General features: G+C 44.3%; 1 protein-coding gene across 1 annotated transcript in view; it reads right to left on the bottom strand.

Moving 5' to 3' along the window:
- Window positions 1-1,802: 1,802 nt before the first annotated feature.
- The window catches only part of LOC119453901 (nucleolar protein 12), a 29,712-nt gene continuing 13,993 nt past the window's right edge, over window positions 1,803-17,521 (bottom strand). The window contains exons 3-5 of the mRNA XM_037715949.2: window positions 12,714-12,759; window positions 5,238-5,439; window positions 1,803-2,049 (exon numbers count right to left, since the gene is read on the bottom strand). Coding sequence (XP_037571877.1) covers window positions 1,902-2,049; window positions 5,238-5,439; window positions 12,714-12,759 — 396 coding nt within the window. The 3' untranslated portion in view covers window positions 1,803-1,901. The remainder of the gene's footprint in view (window positions 2,050-5,237; window positions 5,440-12,713; window positions 12,760-17,521) is intronic.

The raw sequence follows: 17,521 nt of genomic DNA, 5'->3' as shown, positions 1-17,521 counted from the left end.
TACGGAAAAATATTTTGAAAACAGTTCTTAGTGCATATAAACATGTCAAGTGCTGCAGACGCATTGAAAGAGCCAAGCCAGCTCGTTTTATTCACTGTATTTGCGCAATGTTAACAAAAGAGGTTAGTAACATTAAATAGATTAGTTTTTAGTAACTGCCAAATTGCTTTCATGTGGCATTAAATGCTAAGTGTAATCAATTACATTTTTCAAAGTAATTGTAATTGAAATCAGTTACATTTTTTTCTGTAACATGTGCAAGTCGACCCACGATGGTGTCAAAGGCATACATTCATGAGCAAGGCATACCCAGTCATTCAAATTGGCGTCACAGTGGTTAATCGAAGAGCGGCGCGTACCCCAATTAAGTTGGTCGGATAATGGTTAAACAAATAGATAGATGCACAGATAGTCCCTGGAATGTGCTTAAATTATCCCAAGAATGCTAATTGCATTAAAATTCCAGCAGAACCCATTCCACGATGATGTCGATGTGATTAGCACTGAAGCAACATAGCGACACACCGAACTGCTGCTGCAGAAACTCAAAATGTACGAGGCGTGTATACAGAGAAGCTCCTGTCTTGTGCATTCCTCTGGACATGCTGTGTCATCTAGCAGCGCCACTGTGAAGTCCGCGCATGTATAATGAGGGCCTTGTTGGTACAGCATATAGGATGCAGTGAAACTTCATGTGAACAAACTTCGAGGGACGTCAGGAAAAAAGTTTGTTAAAGTGAAAGTTCACTCAACTGAAGTAAGTTAGTTTGAAGCTTGTTATCACGAGCTAAAGGAAACATTGGGTGTTCAAATGATACTTCAACCCATTTATTTGTCACTCTGCTCACTTGCAAGTGGATTTCCACTACTTAGCACCTTGTGTAGAATGCAGTAATCTTTTGCTGCACTTGTGCACTTAGGACTGCAGTGATCATGAATTCATTCACTGTGTCCAAGCTCTCGTGAACCTTTTCCGGCCGCAATTGCTTGGCACTGGCTCTTAATTGTAGACAATGACGACGACAGGATCCCAAATTCCTTCGCAATGGTGACTTCAGCTTCCTGCAGTCCAGCCTAAAAACATCCCTGTTTTTGACTAGAGATGGGTACTTTCGTTTGGTGCTCATGGTTAACCAGCACGCGAATGCCCTTTGTTTGTGGTTGTAGGGCTAAAGTTGTAGCTGTGGCTATGGCTGGCTACGAGCTTATCTAGGTAGCTAATCCAAGGAAACTCCAATCCAGTTCAAAGCTAAAATAGGGCCCATTATTCATCACGCGATTATGAATCGCAGTTCTCAATGTAAAAATATGCTACAAAAATGTGGGTTGTACTTGAAATGATCAATATGACCTCCAGGGTAGACATAGCATGGTGCCACGGAATATGTTCGTAGAACTGAAATGTGCACTGCACTGAATTTCGTTAAACTGAACGGCATTTGCATTGGGTTCAATGGCGCTTCGTTGGGGGATTTAAACAAGTTTGTACAACTGAATAGTTTGTTTAAATGACGCTAGTTTAAGTGGTATTTCACTGTATTCAGGCACGAATTGTCTAAATATGTGAGATCTGGCGACTTTTTCCGCCCAGCAGCAGAGAAATTTGAAAGAAGCCTGTGACACAAGTGTTAGCATGGAAAAGAGGTTCACTGAACACATAGCCAGTATCCTAACGACCAAAATTAGTTTGAGGGTTGGTCACCTCAGCACGGCAGCTCAATGGTAGTATAACCATTTGACCACTAACTACCCGGTGACCCAAATTGGTGGAAGAAACGCAATATGCCAATCGCATCAAAAGATCAGTTTAAACAAGCCACCACAGATGGCAGAGGTTTATTCGAGACACTGTTGTGCTTGTTTGTGATGGAGGCTATGTACAAAATGGGAATGCGCTGTCTCTACCGCCGGTGCGTGCGTGCCAGCTTGGCCTTCTTGGTGGTGCGCAGCTTGATGCGGCGCATCTTCCCCCGCTCCTTCTTGTCCTTGTGCAGTGCTGCACGGAGCTGGACACTGCAGTCGCCCATCTTGCGGTCCAGGGTCTTCAGCCTGCAGCCAGAGAGTGGAGGAGACACTAGGAACTCAAACAGCAAGACTGCAGCACTGTCGAGGGTGCGCGGGCCACAGGACAGAGTACTGGGCCAGTATTTGTAGCGATGCCTTTCCGGTAATAATGCCTTTTCGTGCTTATTGCGCTTTGTCAGTGGTCAGAGCGACGGTTCGCTCGCGTTATCAACGGGATCAGCCAGCCGTGAGCGGTGGATGATAAGACTAGTATAGAACAAGTCATAAGACATCGCTAGAAAATCGCGGCCCTGGACTAAAATTCTGGCTTTGTCTAGAGAATACTAGACATCCAGACTAAACTAGAACTGAGCTATCTGTCCTGTGCATTGCACTGTGTTAGGGTCGTCCTAGACCCGCTATTGGCTTTTGCCAAAGATGCACAGCTCCAGGACGACTCTGAATATATCCTACCTTTCGTAGCTCAACCAATACGCCTTCGAGGCAACCTTTTATAATAAAGAAAATACGGCAAAAAAAAAAAACACATTTTAGACGTCATCATCCTTGATAATGTTGCATCAAGTGGCCTGCACTTTTTCATTTATGCAGACTGCAACACGCAAATTGCATTGCTAACAAAGACGGAAAGAAAATCTGCCTGTTTCGTATTTATTGAACCTGTTTTGTAGTAGGCACAGCATAGCTAGGGCCTCCTCACACTCATCATTGCATCGGCAGTTGGGGGAGGAATCAGCAGCTGCTATCTAAATATTACGCTCCTATCTCATACTAGTAGGTCAAGAGAAAGAATTGGAGCTGGGCAGGCCATGTAATGCACGGGGCAGATAACCGGTCGACCATTAGAGTTACAGAATGGGTGCCAGGGGGAAGGGAAGCGCAGTCGAGGTCGGCAGACAATTAAGTGGGGCGATGAAATGAAGGAATTTGCAGGTGCAAGTTGGAATTGGCTAGCGCAAGACAGGGGTAATTGGAGGTCGCAGGGATAGGCCTTCGTCCAGCAGTGGACATAATGATGATGACGATATAAATATGCATGGGAATGTAGAAAGCTAGGTAACCCACTGAACCAACCTTGATGAGGTTTGCCCCTTTATCAGCATCAGAACCCACTGTATACTGGCAGCAGTTTAGTGGGGCCTTCTTATTCTTTTTGTACAATTGCTGTGTTGGTAAAAGTATTCGACAAACTTGTTTGACCTTGCAAAATTACAAGCAAAGCTGGATACCACTGGCCTGCAACTAGACAGTGCAACTAGACCCCCTCTCCTGTAGTCCTCGGATCTCTTTGAATAATGGGCGACTGCCATGAAATGCCCACACCTGCCAACTTCATAATTCGAAAAACGCAACAGTGGAAGAGATGAAATAGTAAAATTCATTGAAAAACACAAAAAAAAAGTTCGATTATTCAATATGTTTACTACTCAAGATTTGCAGACTGCTCTGAAGCGATGCTGTGAGCAGGCAGCAACAATGATCTGTGCTGCAGACAAGCAGAAGTGTTTCTGAAGTGTATCAATGCAATAGGTATTCACATTATGGCTGTTGATGATTCGACTGCTGTAATACATTGGTTTTATCAGTTGATATCGCTGCTACACGAGTAAGACTGCGTGACCAATGGGTCCAAAATTTTGGCCATAAAAATTCACTGAGCAACTGTATTTGTATTTTTTAAAAGTTACTATTGTCTTACACTATATGCAAATCAAAAATCGTAATATGCTTCTGTCAATACGACAACCACAAACGAGCGCTACAGAGCCTTACAATAAAGTCCTAAATGTTTGCTGGTAAGAACACCAAGCTTGTGAAAACAAACCAGGCTAGTCCGCAATCTACAATGAAATGACTGCAATGCAGAAACAGTCAACAGATAACTAACAGAGACAGACACAAAAATTGGGAGAGCTTACACAGACACTTTCAACATTTTACAATTGCCTCCAGCCACCGCAAGGTTTCTGCAAATGCTGTCAAGCGTGTACATTTCTCAATGCAGGTGCGATCTCTGGGACGTACAATAATAGTGCTGAGGACACTACACTACTTGCTCCAATGCCATGTCTTTTCCAACCATGCAGGAAAAGAAACTGCTTTTCCTCCAAGCAATTGACACAGACTCTGATTCTCCCTCGCTTTGCCATAGCTGCTCCTCTGGTGGCAGGAATAATTGAAAGTGCACTTTTTATCATAAATACTCTTAAACAGATACTAAAGAGTGATACTAAAACAATTTGGAATCGTCAAGTATCAATTATATACTCCCTTTTTTTTATTTGGCAGTAAAGGCTTCACTACGATCAGAGAGAACAAAGGCCAATGTTTGCTTTTTAGCATTTCCAGTGACAAGTGCAGCTTATAATGCATGTTTTTTTTTTTTTTCCCTGAAATGTTGTCATTTCTGTACTTTTGACATGGCTCCTGCAAACTCTCTGTTCCATTGCTTGCAGCTCAATTCTTGTTTTCATTGAGAGTTAATGTCACTAATGTTTTTTCCCCTTTCACTCTATTGTTACTCTGGCATTAGTGTCACTCCTTTTTTTTTCTCTTGTTTCCATGAAAGCTGGATGTTTTTATGGTGGTGTTATGCAACTCCTCCTATGCAAGTACCATCACGTTGATGGCCTGGGTACATTGAATAAATGAATATATAACTTATTCAAAATCATTTACCATTTGGCCTTCTGACATTATTATTCAGATTAGCACTACTAACAGGACATTACTCAATGCTATTCGAGCTCAATTTATGGCACTCACGGACTCCTAGCAATTGTAGATGTTCGGCCAGTGATCTTTGATTGCAGTGGACACAATTAGGCTTGCAATAATGATTACACACTAGCGACGGAGTGGTAAAACGTGAATAATTTTATGAAATGCGGTATGCTTTTCTCTTTTTTGTACTTCGCTATGTATGCTCTTTACCTGGTCACATTATTTTCTTTTTTTTGCATTCTACAAATGATGATCTTTGCATTCTCATTAGTATTGAAGTTCTCGTGCTTTGCACAATGCTTCACTACTGATAGCTACGACTGCGGCGCTGCCATTGACTGTCTGTAAGGGTACAGGGGATCCCCGCCAAGCTGTCGATTGACAAAGCTTTTGGTCCCTGTGCCCTGCATTTCTGACATACGAATTGCAGAAATTGGTGGTTGCCCAGCCACACCCACAGTTTCTCTCTCCATTTTCTCTTTCTTTACCTGTGCTTGTCGCTGTCTGTGGTGCGGCCCCTTTCAATCTCGTCATCGAGGCCACCTTCGTCGTCGTCATCGGCTGCCTGGTTGCTACCTATGCGGACGTCCCCAAACAGGTCGGAACTCTCAAGGTTGGTCACGGTCACCGTGTGATCGGGCATGTCGTACGTCACTGGCTGCTCCTCCCTCTCCACATCAGCTGAGCTCCCTGAAAAGCATGCGAGAATGTTTTGTTTACTTATTTATTTAGTTACAGAACACTGCAGTCTATTCTGATAACATGCAGATGGGAAAAAACGACTAATACGATTAGCATTCTTTGGGAACTCGATGCACTTTTCCGTACGATGTCTGTTTCTAACCTCCTTCATGCTAGCTTGGGCCAATGGGTAGGTATGTTCCCAAATAAACAACTTGGCCCATTTGGGTATATATGTGCAAATGGGGATGTGCTAGAATGGACAACTTGGGCCACTGGATCTGCACAACTGTGCATGTGAACATTCTTTGCCAATCCTCCGAAATGGGTATGTGCCACTGAACCCATACAGACAGCAAAAGGCAAGAAGTGAAGAAGTCGACATCAAACGCAGCCGAGTGTGAAGTGAAGCAAACAGAATGGGACAAGAGTGTAAAAGAGAGGAGCATTGAGCTATAGAGAAGGGGAGATGATGTTGGTAAGAGAAAACTGAAGAAGCCAGCTAGACAGAATTGAACAATTTAGCCGTAGGCACCAGGCATGGGGTGAGCTTCGACCGGTTACGCCTTTGCGCGGTGGCACTGTGAATGTAATGGCACGTGAATGCTGGGCCGGGGCTTAGCCGCCAACTACATTGGTTGATTAAGTTCCGTTGTTGCTTATGTTTTGTGTTGCCAAAATACCACGTGGAACCAGATCTGAACAAATGTGTTGCTTTCTTGTGTGCACGAACATAAGTGAAGGTGGTGAGGCCATTCAGTTCTGTCGGTTTTCGTCGTGGCCTCACACATGGAACAGCGAAAAGCCTGGATATGCGCGGTTCGTAGGCAACGGTACGTGCATAGACGCTGCTTTGTTTTTGTATAGTTGTTCTTGCATAAATAAACGAGCCGTTCATATGCAAGAGCTTCACGTTCCACGTAAATGTCGTCTTGACCTCCGCAAGTGCGATAGCTCCCGAGCTTGGGCTTCGAAGGCGAACATGCGGATTTGTAGACGTCATTTTGCCATCCTCTCAGCGGCTTAGTCTTTTTTGTTTTGGGGTATATTTTCCTTCCTTGCACTTCGCAGCTCTGGCAGCGTCTGATACAAGACTCTGTGTTCAGCATCGATGGCGAATGCCAATGCAGCAGCACGTTCTCACTCGCCATCAGCGATGGCCTAACACGTGCACCGGCCGCCGCTGCCAGTTCTCGTCATTCTATTTCGCAGAAAATTCCCACATACTCAGTGACCCAAGTTGTTCCGATGGTTGGTTTCAAACCCTGTTACTTCTGCAGAGTAGCATTTGTGGTGCAGCCTGCTAATGCGTCGGGTTGTTGTTGAGGAACCCTTGTGACGAGGGTACGATGCCGCTTGGCATCAAAGGAGATTTTGCGTCAATGTACGGCGGCACACACCTAGTTACCCAAGTTCCCGTCAAAGAAGTTCACCGAAGAGCAGCATACACCTACTGGCATATATCCAGTGACCCGAGTTGGCATCAAAGAGGTTCACTGAAAAGCAGCACGTACCCAGTGCTCCAAGTCGGCATCAAAGAGATCCATTGAAGAGTGATGCATACCCAATGGCACACGTCACTGAAGAGCAACGCATAGGTACACATACCCAAGTTGGTCCAACGGTTGGTTTTGAACCCTGTTTCCTGAGCACAAGAGCCAAATGCTTTAACCATTCGACCACAGACTACCCAGTGACCCAGGTTGGTGGAAAAACGGTTAGTTAGCTAGATAGATAGATCCACAGTTAGCTCCTGAAAAGTATGTGAAGTGCTAATTGCATTACAACCAGTGTTTATTGCAGATCAACTACAACATATAGGAAGGATGGTAAGTTTTGCAAACTGCAAGAGAATGGAATAAACTGCCGGAGAGAGTGGCGAGTGCGACTGATTGCGTGCAGTTTCGGACCCACCTTCAACAATCCTCTTATTAACGGCGCGTGATTAGAGTCTTTGTTGCCTTATAGTACTGTACCAAGTGCCACATGCTGATGCACCGAGTGTCACGAATTGTTGTTGTTAATATTGTTTGTGTATACCTGATCCTGTGCACTGCTGCGTGTTTATTGTTGTACACCATGTAATATGTTATTGTACTCACTCCTATCTTGGCCTTGTATAAAGGGCCGATAGTACGTTCAAATAAATAACATAAACAAAGTTGATCTAAACAGCCCCAAGTTTAGCACGGCAATTACATGTCCATGCATAACCATTTTTTGTCAACTTGTGTCAGTTCATGGCCTCATGGGTAGATCGTCATGCTGCTGTGCTGAAAGAGCTTTTTGAAACCAACCAAGCCACATACTCACTGATCCAAGCTAGTTTCAACAGATGGTTTTGAATAGGCTTGTGCAAATAGTGCTTTTTTGGTTCGAAGCGAATACTTCGAATTGTAGCAAGTAAAGGTAAAAAAAAAAAAAAAACGGCAGAGGGCTAAGGTCTGGGATTTATTCAAGGAAAGTAAACAACTTGATTATTTATGAAAATTTACAAATTTTTGTGCAAGATCACTAGCTATTCCACATGCTGGGGTTTGAGGTGCTCCCTTCTGCAGCTTACAACGGCTCCTGCAGTAGAAAAAAGCCTTTCACTTCTTGTCTGGGCGGCTGGTATCGAAAGATACCTACGGGCAGCTGCAACCAGGGTTGGGTAAAGGTGGCTGCCCTTGCTTTTCCACCACACAAGGGGGGGGTCTTTGGACCGGGAAAGAAGGGGGGCCTTCAAGTACCCAGCAACCTCATCCGAGATTCTGCGGCTTGACTGATGATGTGCACGCGAACTGAAGTGTGTAAAAACACTCCACACAGAGTCCCCTGATGGGTCGGCAGAGCAGGTGCTGTTCTCACTTGTTGCAGTACCATGTTGATCAACTGGCACAGTCTCTTCTGCTGCCGTTATGAGTAGAGTGAACGCCTATTGCTTTGCAGGTCGTTCAGCATAATAGACATCTTTGTGTCTACTATCGACCAACATTGCCAATGCAGGAAGGCGTGACATTTTGATATCGGGGAACCTCGTCTTGATGCTATGCAATGCTGCCTCAGCACCTTTGGAAACATGTTCATCTAGAACCGCCTTGGTACAATGCAACAGGGGAATGACTTGTGACAGCGTGGGATATCTGTCCCCATACAGTTCAGTTGTGGCATGGTCAAGTGGCTTCAAGACTTGCACTGCTGCATTCATAAGCTTCCACTCACTTGCGTTCAAGTTTGTAACTGCGTCAGATTCTGAAAGTTCCTCAGTGATGACCGTACGGAGCTTCACGAGCCTGGCCATCATGGCATGCTCACTGTTCCATCGCATCGGGACGTCTTGTATAAACTCGAGGGGGTCCAGCTGCATGTTTCTCTGAATTTCCTGAAGCCGTCCTCGGGCCTTGGCACTCCGTTTGCATCTAGCCACAATTGCTCTGGCTTTAGCAAAGAGCTGCAAAAACCCTGACACTTCTCTTTTGGCATCACTGACACACAACTGAAGGGTGTGTCCAAAACACTGCACACCATTCCAGGACGACCGCACTACGCAGAAGTAAAGTTCCTTCCATTATCTGTAACGACGAAGATCCGCACAGTATCGTGGGCTGGAAGTTCCCACTTCTCGATGACACCTGCGATAAATAGCTCCAGGTTTGCTGCTGTGTGAGAGTCTGTCATCTCTGTGGAAGCCAATGCATGCACGTGTTGCACGAAGTCACTGTCCATGACGAGACAAGTTACACAAACGTAGCTGTCATTTGCCCACAATGTCCAACCATCAGTTGTGATTGAAAGCGACTCCACTCCCCTTGCAAAAATGTTCCCGAGCTTCTTTTTCACCTTCTCTGTTGGATGCATAGAGGTCTGGAATAATGGCTCTCGAGAACGTTGTCCGAGACGGCACGGGATAATCCTGCATAGCGAACTTCATCATGTCGAGGAAACTTGGTTCTTCGACAATGTTGTAGGGGTGCATACCACGAGCTACGAAGCGAGCTATCATTTTTGTCATCCGTTGGGCTTTTGGGGCCGACGCTTTAATTTTCGGCTTGAAACTGTCGGCTATGGATGGCTGTTGACCACTTGCCTTGCTTGCCCCCTTGAGCTTGGAGGACCTTTCATGTGCGTCCCGCTTCTCTTGGTAGTTCTTGTGGAAGTCTGGTTGTCTCCTTAAATGCGTTGCTAGGGTTGTTGTCGTACTTGTCGGGGTCTTCAGGGCTGCCTTGCATTTAAGATGTCGAGCTTCCGTTCCCGGTGGAATGTTTACAAAAAAGTTCCAAATCGAATTGCTGGCCACATGCAAGTCCCGCATGGTGCTCTCTGGAGTGGTCCAAGGCGGCTGGGATTGATCAAATGCCGCCGCAGCAGAGACAGAGTCACTCACTAAACGCAATCGACCACACCACCGACGAGATGCGTTTTTGTACGCCTTTGTTCTGAGTATAGTTGTGCTTTCCTGGCTTGGTTTGGATTGCATTGGGAAAAGTATTACTGAATCCAAAACCAAAACTTCCGAAAACCCCTTCTCCCTGCCGCGTGTGGCTATTCATTCGAGCCGAATACTTTGAAATTTCCAAATAACAAAATTCGAATCGAAGCGAATATCGAATAGCACATTATTCATTCAACTATTCGAACACATCAAATATTCGCACAAGCCTAGTTTTGAAGCCTGCTCCCTCAAAACAGCAGCCCAATGCTTTAACCATCTGACCATGAACTACCCAGGTTGGTGGGAAAATGGTTAGACAGATATATAGATCCACAGTTAGCACCTGAACAGTGCCTAATTGCATTAAAAGAGTTTGTGTAAAGGTTCGTCGTGGCCTGGTATTCCACAGTTTTTCACATGTGATCAGCAATTGCAGACATATAATTTCATAGGGCGTGAACTTGGGCAAGTTGGTAATCCATTTTAGCTTGCTTAAGCGCATTTCCAATGGGAGTTGGACTAAGAATCATGTAAGACATCATTTTTATCTTACATGTTTCATCTAAGTCCCATCAGTAATGCACTCTAGCAAGTAAAAAAAGAAGACATAATTTGGCAATTTTAGGTTAATGTCCGTATCAATTCCCAATTTTTTATTAAACAGTTTGGTATAATAACTTTAACAACATTTTTTTCTAATGAGATAGAAGTGCTTCTGAATTCGCGTCTTTTTTCATCGCAGTGCAACCGTAGTTCTTTTCCATACCTACCCAATATGAGCGTGGCTGGTCTGTTTGAAATTTTTTTTTACGCCACTGGCCTAGTAAATTGATACAACGGCTGTTTTGGATTTGGCTATTGACTATACGCATTTCTGACAGTCTATCTAAATTCATTTCGGTAGAATAAATTCACATTTACCCACGCATTTAAGATTGCACGCAGTGTGTCGTCATCTGAGGACAAGCACGCCGAAGTGCAACCTTGCAAATGTGGCACATCACTGCTGCACTCCCTGAGGTTGTGCAAAACCTGACCCACACTCACAACTTTGCTGCAGTGTGCTGTACTTCACCCTTTGAGTGTTATTTTTTTTAACCGCTCTACAGCCCCTGCCACTCTTTTCTATTTGTTCCATGTTGGTACAGTGAATATCCATGCTACACAAAATCTGTTATATCGTCACCACTGTCTCCCGATTCGGAATTCATGAACTGGTCACAAATTACTTCTTTCATGGTATGGAACGCCAGGCATGCAGACCACAGACACAAGAAGGACAAGGACAACACAACTGCCGACTATCAACTGAAAGGTTGCACAGTGGTGGAAGAATGCAATTGGTGTGCGACCATCAGAGTCTAGACGACAGAATGATTTCGTTTACTTTGTGCAACAGCTACACAGTCATTCAGAGTCATTTGTTTTCATCTCCAACTCGCACTTCCACATTCATCAAGCAGTTCATAACTGCTACGCTGTGAGTACAGCTTCCCGTCAAGCACCATGAAGTGGCACACCGAAACCGGTACTCTCGATAAACGCCAGGCATGCTTTTTAAATCGACACTACAGAGAAAAATAGTGAGTGAATGAATGAATAAAACTTTATTTAATCTGCGCTGTATTAGTAAACTACCCTTTTTAAGACAACAACGACATTAAAAAAAGGCTACCCTTACTGCAAGAAGCATTGAAAGTTAGAAAAGATGCAAGAAATGAAAGCTTTAAAGCCTTCTTTCTTTCTCATCTTTTCCTTTTTTTCTGCGTGGAACATTTCCAGTGGCAACACTGCGCACTGCACAATGGTTGATTTACCGCGTGACGTTGCTAGCACCGTGTTTTACGTCAAGGCGTTCGTGTGCATTACCTCGACCCACTGGCTGGGACCACACTTCCTCGAGAGAGAGAGAGAGGACGCATGCATTTGGTTTGAAATTGCAGCTGTTTCTGTGACGCACAGCGCTGTAATACTTTGCAGACAAGATCATCAGCATGTGAAGTGTGCGCTGCAATTGTCTGCTTAAACTGGCCGAAATTGGTGAGAGGCCCTTTAAGGGACACTAAAGGCAAACATGTTATTGTGGACTGTTAAAATACTATTTCAGAAACCTCGCAGCGCTTGTTTCATGCTAAGAAAAGACTTCAATTGCAGTGAAAGTCGTCACTGAAGGGGCTGCATTCTTCAAGTGCAATTCAAATCGCCTGCTACGAGTGAGACAATGGGGCACCGCATACATCATCGTCACTTACTGCTGTCAGTGAATAAAATGGCACTCAAGAGCCAGCTCTAGGATGTTTTACGTAAAACGCAAAAGCGCAGCCAAAACATAAGCCAAGACAGAGCCAACATAAGATGCAGTATTTTCTGCTGCTTGCAGTTAGTACGACCTTTGCAAGCCAGGGCAGCACTTCATGATACCAAAACTACCAAACGGTGAGAGCACAGGTGGTGCGGGGTCGAGCAAAAATGAAACCTTTTGACCTCTTGTGTCATTGTCAAGGGTAGCTTTAACAAGTTCTTTTTTCTAAGGACTGAATAGAAGTGGACAAAGGAGCATTTTCTGCCATCTTATAATGCAATGCAATGATATTTTTGGGACACAATTATGGTGAGGCGTTACAACATCGTCGGGCTAGTATTACAATGTCTCAGTAGGCTCTCAAATTGTCTCTAACATTTCCCTCAATTTATGGCTTACTAAAGCTCCGCTCTGGATAATAGTGATGCACTAGATATATTTCAAGCATTAATCTATCAATTCAGCTTGACCTAATATTTGCCCCTAGTGTCCCCTTAAACGAACCCTGTGGTTCTGGCCATGGTTTGACACAGTGCAAGATCAAAAATGTGCGTGAAGCAATCTCACCTGCCACAGGCTTGTCTCCGAGAAGTCGCTGCAGAATTTCACGCTTCTGCAATGATATTAGCAAACAATGAGCAAAGACTTGGCAAATTGTGAAAAAACAACATTTCATAAGTAGCACTAATGATTAGGAACACCTGAGAAAAACTAAATTCAACTTTGGCTAATTTTGTTCCTTAATGCAGACCCGTAAGTGCATAATTTTTTTTTTCTAAATTAACAGTGTTTAAAAATAGCCTAAGAATGCCCGCTGCCGGGCTGGTTGGCAGGTCCATCTAGCATAAGAGTAAGGCAAAGCCAAATGTTGTGCTTAGAATTATTCGAGTACGCAGCCGAGTGTTAGTGAGTTATTTACATAAGCAGGAAATGCACAACATAAGCGATCTGTGGAGTGCAGATCAAAGGTAGACTAGGATGACTGTTACTTAGGTTTATTAAACAGAATCCCTAATTAAGACGCATAGCCATGCAACACAATTAGCATTGGTCTCAGACTGAGCATTTAGTGGACATTTAGAGACATCCCTCAGTTATCAATCAAAGAGTCACTTTAATTGGAAGCTAAACATGTCGACAGAATTGCTTGTCTGGTTGGGAATATTACTTAGGAATTTAGCAGCAACTCCAACTAAAAAAGAAAAAAATACGGCAGATCCCTACCCTACCCCCCCCCCCCCCCACCCCCCCGTGGGAATCGATGTTATGCGAACCAGTGTGCTGGGAGCCTACCAAGTTAACAAAACGACAACTGCAGCACCGAGGCGTAGGCGGCTGTTTCATGACCTACATGACACGCATGTCATGACATGACATTCATGTCATGACCTATCATTTATGTTCGAACCCATTCCAGTTAAAAAAAATCATTACCACTGAGTTGTCATTTTTGCTGAGTCATGCTCATGACTATCATTTCTCCCATCATCCTTTAGTGTTTCCTTCACTTAGTACCCACATCCGAACCCATTTCAGTGGTATGTGAGTGTTAACCTTTTCTCGCAGAGTCATTGTCATTTTGCTCAGTCATGCTCATGACTACGACTTCCACCATCATCCTTTAGTGTTTCCTTTACTTCGTGCCCATGTCCGAACCCATTCCAGTGGTTTTTGAGTGTTAATCTCTTTTCTCTGAGTCACTGTCATTTTTGCTGAGTCATGCTCATGACTATGACTTCTACCATCATCCTTTAGTATTTCCTTCATTAGTACCCACGTCCGATCTCATTCCAGTGGTTTTTCAATGATAATCATTTTTGTTGTGTCATTGTCATTTTTGCTAAGTCATGCTCATGACTATGACTTCCACCGTCATCCTTTGGTGTTTCATTCACTTAGTGCCCACGTCCGAACCCATTACAGGGGTTTTTAAGTGTTAATTTTTCGCTGAGTCATGCTCATGACTATCACTTCTACCGTCATCGTTTAGTGTTTCCTTCCTTTAAGTGCCCACGTCCGAACCCATTCCAGTGGTTTTTCAATAATAATAATTTTTGTTGTGTCATTGTCATTTTTGCTGAGTCATGCTCATGACTATGATTTCTCCCATCATCCTTCAGTGTTTCCTTCACTTAGTACCCACGTCCGAACCCATTCTGGTTACATACTAAGTTAACGAAACGACCATGAAAGCACTAAGACGTAGACGGCTGTTTCATGACCTACATGGCACGCATGTCATGATATTCATGCCATGACGTACCATTTATATTCATCATACATTCTTGTCATACTATGCCAACTTTGGTACCTACCAAGTTAACGAAGCAACCATGAGAGCACCAAGACGTAGGCGGCTAGACAGATACTGTCTAAGTGGCACATGTTCGCCAAGAAATGCTTCGCATTTAAAAGTGAATTTTTTAGAGCTGACATTTTGGAACCAACTCGGTTCCTTCGTTAGAGCGTTGATGGGGGATGGTGGCAGGCTACAGCGTTTAAGAGCCCTTCAAAATACGTGGAGGGGCGGACAGAGTTGCACTGGGGAGGGGTGACCTTAGTGTTGTGTCGCACAGTCTTTTCGCCATGATGCGAAGGCCATGAATATACACGAAGGGAATGTTCCCTTCACTGTCACTCCTACTCATGCACGCAATAAAATTGCATGCACTCACAATTTTTATTTGTAGTCGCTTCACACCCTGAAGGGCTGTTTTCAAGACTGCTTTACACTTGCAACGTGAGATGTGACTTGAGCTGTGGGATGTGCTTGAACTGTGGCAATGTTCAGAATCTCAACTGGCCCTAATAAAGCGCTTATAGCGTTCCTGTGGGATATAGGCCCCAATAAGCCTCTGTAATTAACTTTTTTTTTGTTATCACACCAGTGTTCATGTTGCTCACTGTTAGTTGATCCTAAAATGTGCACTTGCACAGTAAAAAGGCATGAATTAGAGTTCTTTTTTTCCTCATAATTTTGTTTTTGTTTTTCATTTGGCTTGTGTCAAATCGCTGGGATGAGATGTGTACTATATAATATATGCGTGCTTCTGAATAAATCTTGGTTACAAGTTAGTGCCCGTCACATCCATTTCTTTTCTTAGTCCCTGTCTTTCTTTTTTTATTTATGTACCCACATCACCACTTTGGCATCAAAATAAGGGGGAGGTGGCACAACACTGGAAGTTTCGCTGCAGTAATCTGGGGACATCTTGCTGGGGGCTGTTCTTGTTTCTAATGTGTGTTTGCCTAGATACTATGGAGAACGACACGCTTTGCTTCGTTTAACTGCCGCTTAAACTTCTGTTCAAACGAAGCCATAGTGGCCGATACAGAGTCCGTAATGGCAAAGCGTAAGTTTGTTGTGAGCAGCAGTTGGCCTATGCCACTGGGGCACATGTAACATAAGGTGTGCCTCTTCGCAGTGCGCCCTTGGTGCTCTGCCAGTGGCAGGGCCGTCGGCGACGGGAGGAGTACGTGGCACACGGGAACGCTCGGCGCATGTGCCGCATAGCCATGAACAAGAAGTCAAGTATAAACTGGAAATTGATCATCATTATCACCTTAAGCCTATTTTGATGTCCACTGCAGGACAGAGGCCTCTACCAGCGATCTCCACTCCAATTACCCCTATCTTGCGCCAGCTGATTTAAACTTGCACCTGCAAATTTCCTTATTTCATCCCCCCAATTAATTTTCTGCTGTCCTCGACGGTGCTTCTCTACCCTTGGCACACATTCTGTAACTCTAATGGTCCACTCTAATCTGCCCTACGCATTGCATGGCCCCCTGCGCAGCTCCCCTTTTTTTTTCTCTTAGTGTCAATTAGAATGGACATTTTTTACAATAAACAAATTTGCAATAACATTCATCAGTCTGTGGCTGCTAAAGCGGCATCTGCCAATCCCCTCAACCCTGTGCTTCGCTACCCTTGGCTGGAACTCTCCCCATGTCAGGCCGGGTGGTGTAACATAGAGAAAAGAACATCTACTCGAAATAATATAATAATGCAGACGTAAAAAAATACATCGAACACGCTATTCGAACTGATGGCCTCGTAGTCATAAGTGAAATGCTTAAGCAGAGTATTTATCCGCCATCACGTAGTGCATTTTGGCTAGGGACAAGCAGACCAAAACGCATCTCCCTCCGCAGTGCCTAGGCAAATGCACGTTAGAAGCAAGAGTACCCAGCAAAAACTTCCCTAGATTAGTGTATCGGAACGTGCAGTGTTGCGTCGTCTTGAATTTGGAATCACAGCAGGAAGAAGAGCAATCAGAAATGCAAACTGAAATTGGAGTAAGCACGCAAATCGCAATGAATTGCACATTGCTTTGTGTGCAGGTAATTGGGAAAAGGGAGCATAACTGGAGATTTCATTTTTGTGTGGACATTTCAAGAAACGTCCAAGAGGAGAGCTGCAAATCTCCTGACTGGGCCTACCCTAATCCTCCTGCAGCACTTGGATCACGTAGAGCAAATGTGAGCACTAAACAAAGCAATATATGCAGAATCTACAGAGAAGGTTGCGTATGCCAAATCAAAAAGAAAAAGCTTCCGATACAATACACTTTGTACATCGTAAAATTGGGAACTGTATGTCTGGTTACTGTACAACCAATATCTGTCAGATGTGAAAGGCAGCTTGAAAATCCAGAACAGCTTCTCTGCACTGTGGAAACTCCTTCACAACGGTGAATGATTCTTCCTTTGACGCGAGCAGGAACACACGCCGTCTTCTAGTGCATGACTGTGCACAGTGTAATTCACATTCATGCTGGCTCCTTCCAAAGCTACTTTTCACAGCTTTGCATCTCCCCCCAGATGGTGAAACCTTCCTCGGAGCGCGTGCACGCACAGTGCCTGTGGTTGTTGTTCAGTAGTCGTTGCAGTTGTCTCCTGCTGACGAGGTGCCTGGTTTAATTCCATGCGCTGGTGGACATGTGGGAGGAGAATGCAAAAAAATCCAGCTATTCCGTTACAGGAGCATTTCAAGGAACCCCCCCAGGTGAATGTGAAATGAACGGAAAAGAAGGGACACTGAAGGGCACGATTTTTGTTAGCCACAAAGCATACAAAGCCAACACTAACAGAAGCCAAAAGAGGCATAGGGGAAATTAGTGGTTGTTTTAATTGAAGTGTAGGTAAGCTAACGGGAAATAAAAGTGGATGAAAAAACAACTTGCCACCCCCAACAGCCATACCCACGACCTTCGCAGAAGGTGCTGATTCGATGGGTGCATAAAAGCGAAAGCATCGGCTAGCTGGTTATTCATATTCGTGCGGTGACAGTGCTACGAACACGGACCAAGGTAAAGATATGTGTTGTTCCCTACGTGCCCTTGTGCTTGCCCGTGTTCCTGCACCTAAAACAC

Source organism: Dermacentor silvarum, chromosome 5, assembly GCF_013339745.2.
Source record: "Dermacentor silvarum isolate Dsil-2018 chromosome 5, BIME_Dsil_1.4, whole genome shotgun sequence".
Lineage (NCBI taxonomy): Eukaryota > Metazoa > Arthropoda > Arachnida > Ixodida > Ixodidae > Dermacentor > Dermacentor silvarum.
The sequence above is the reverse complement of the archived record's forward strand: the minus strand, read 5'-3'. Positions and strand labels throughout refer to the sequence as shown.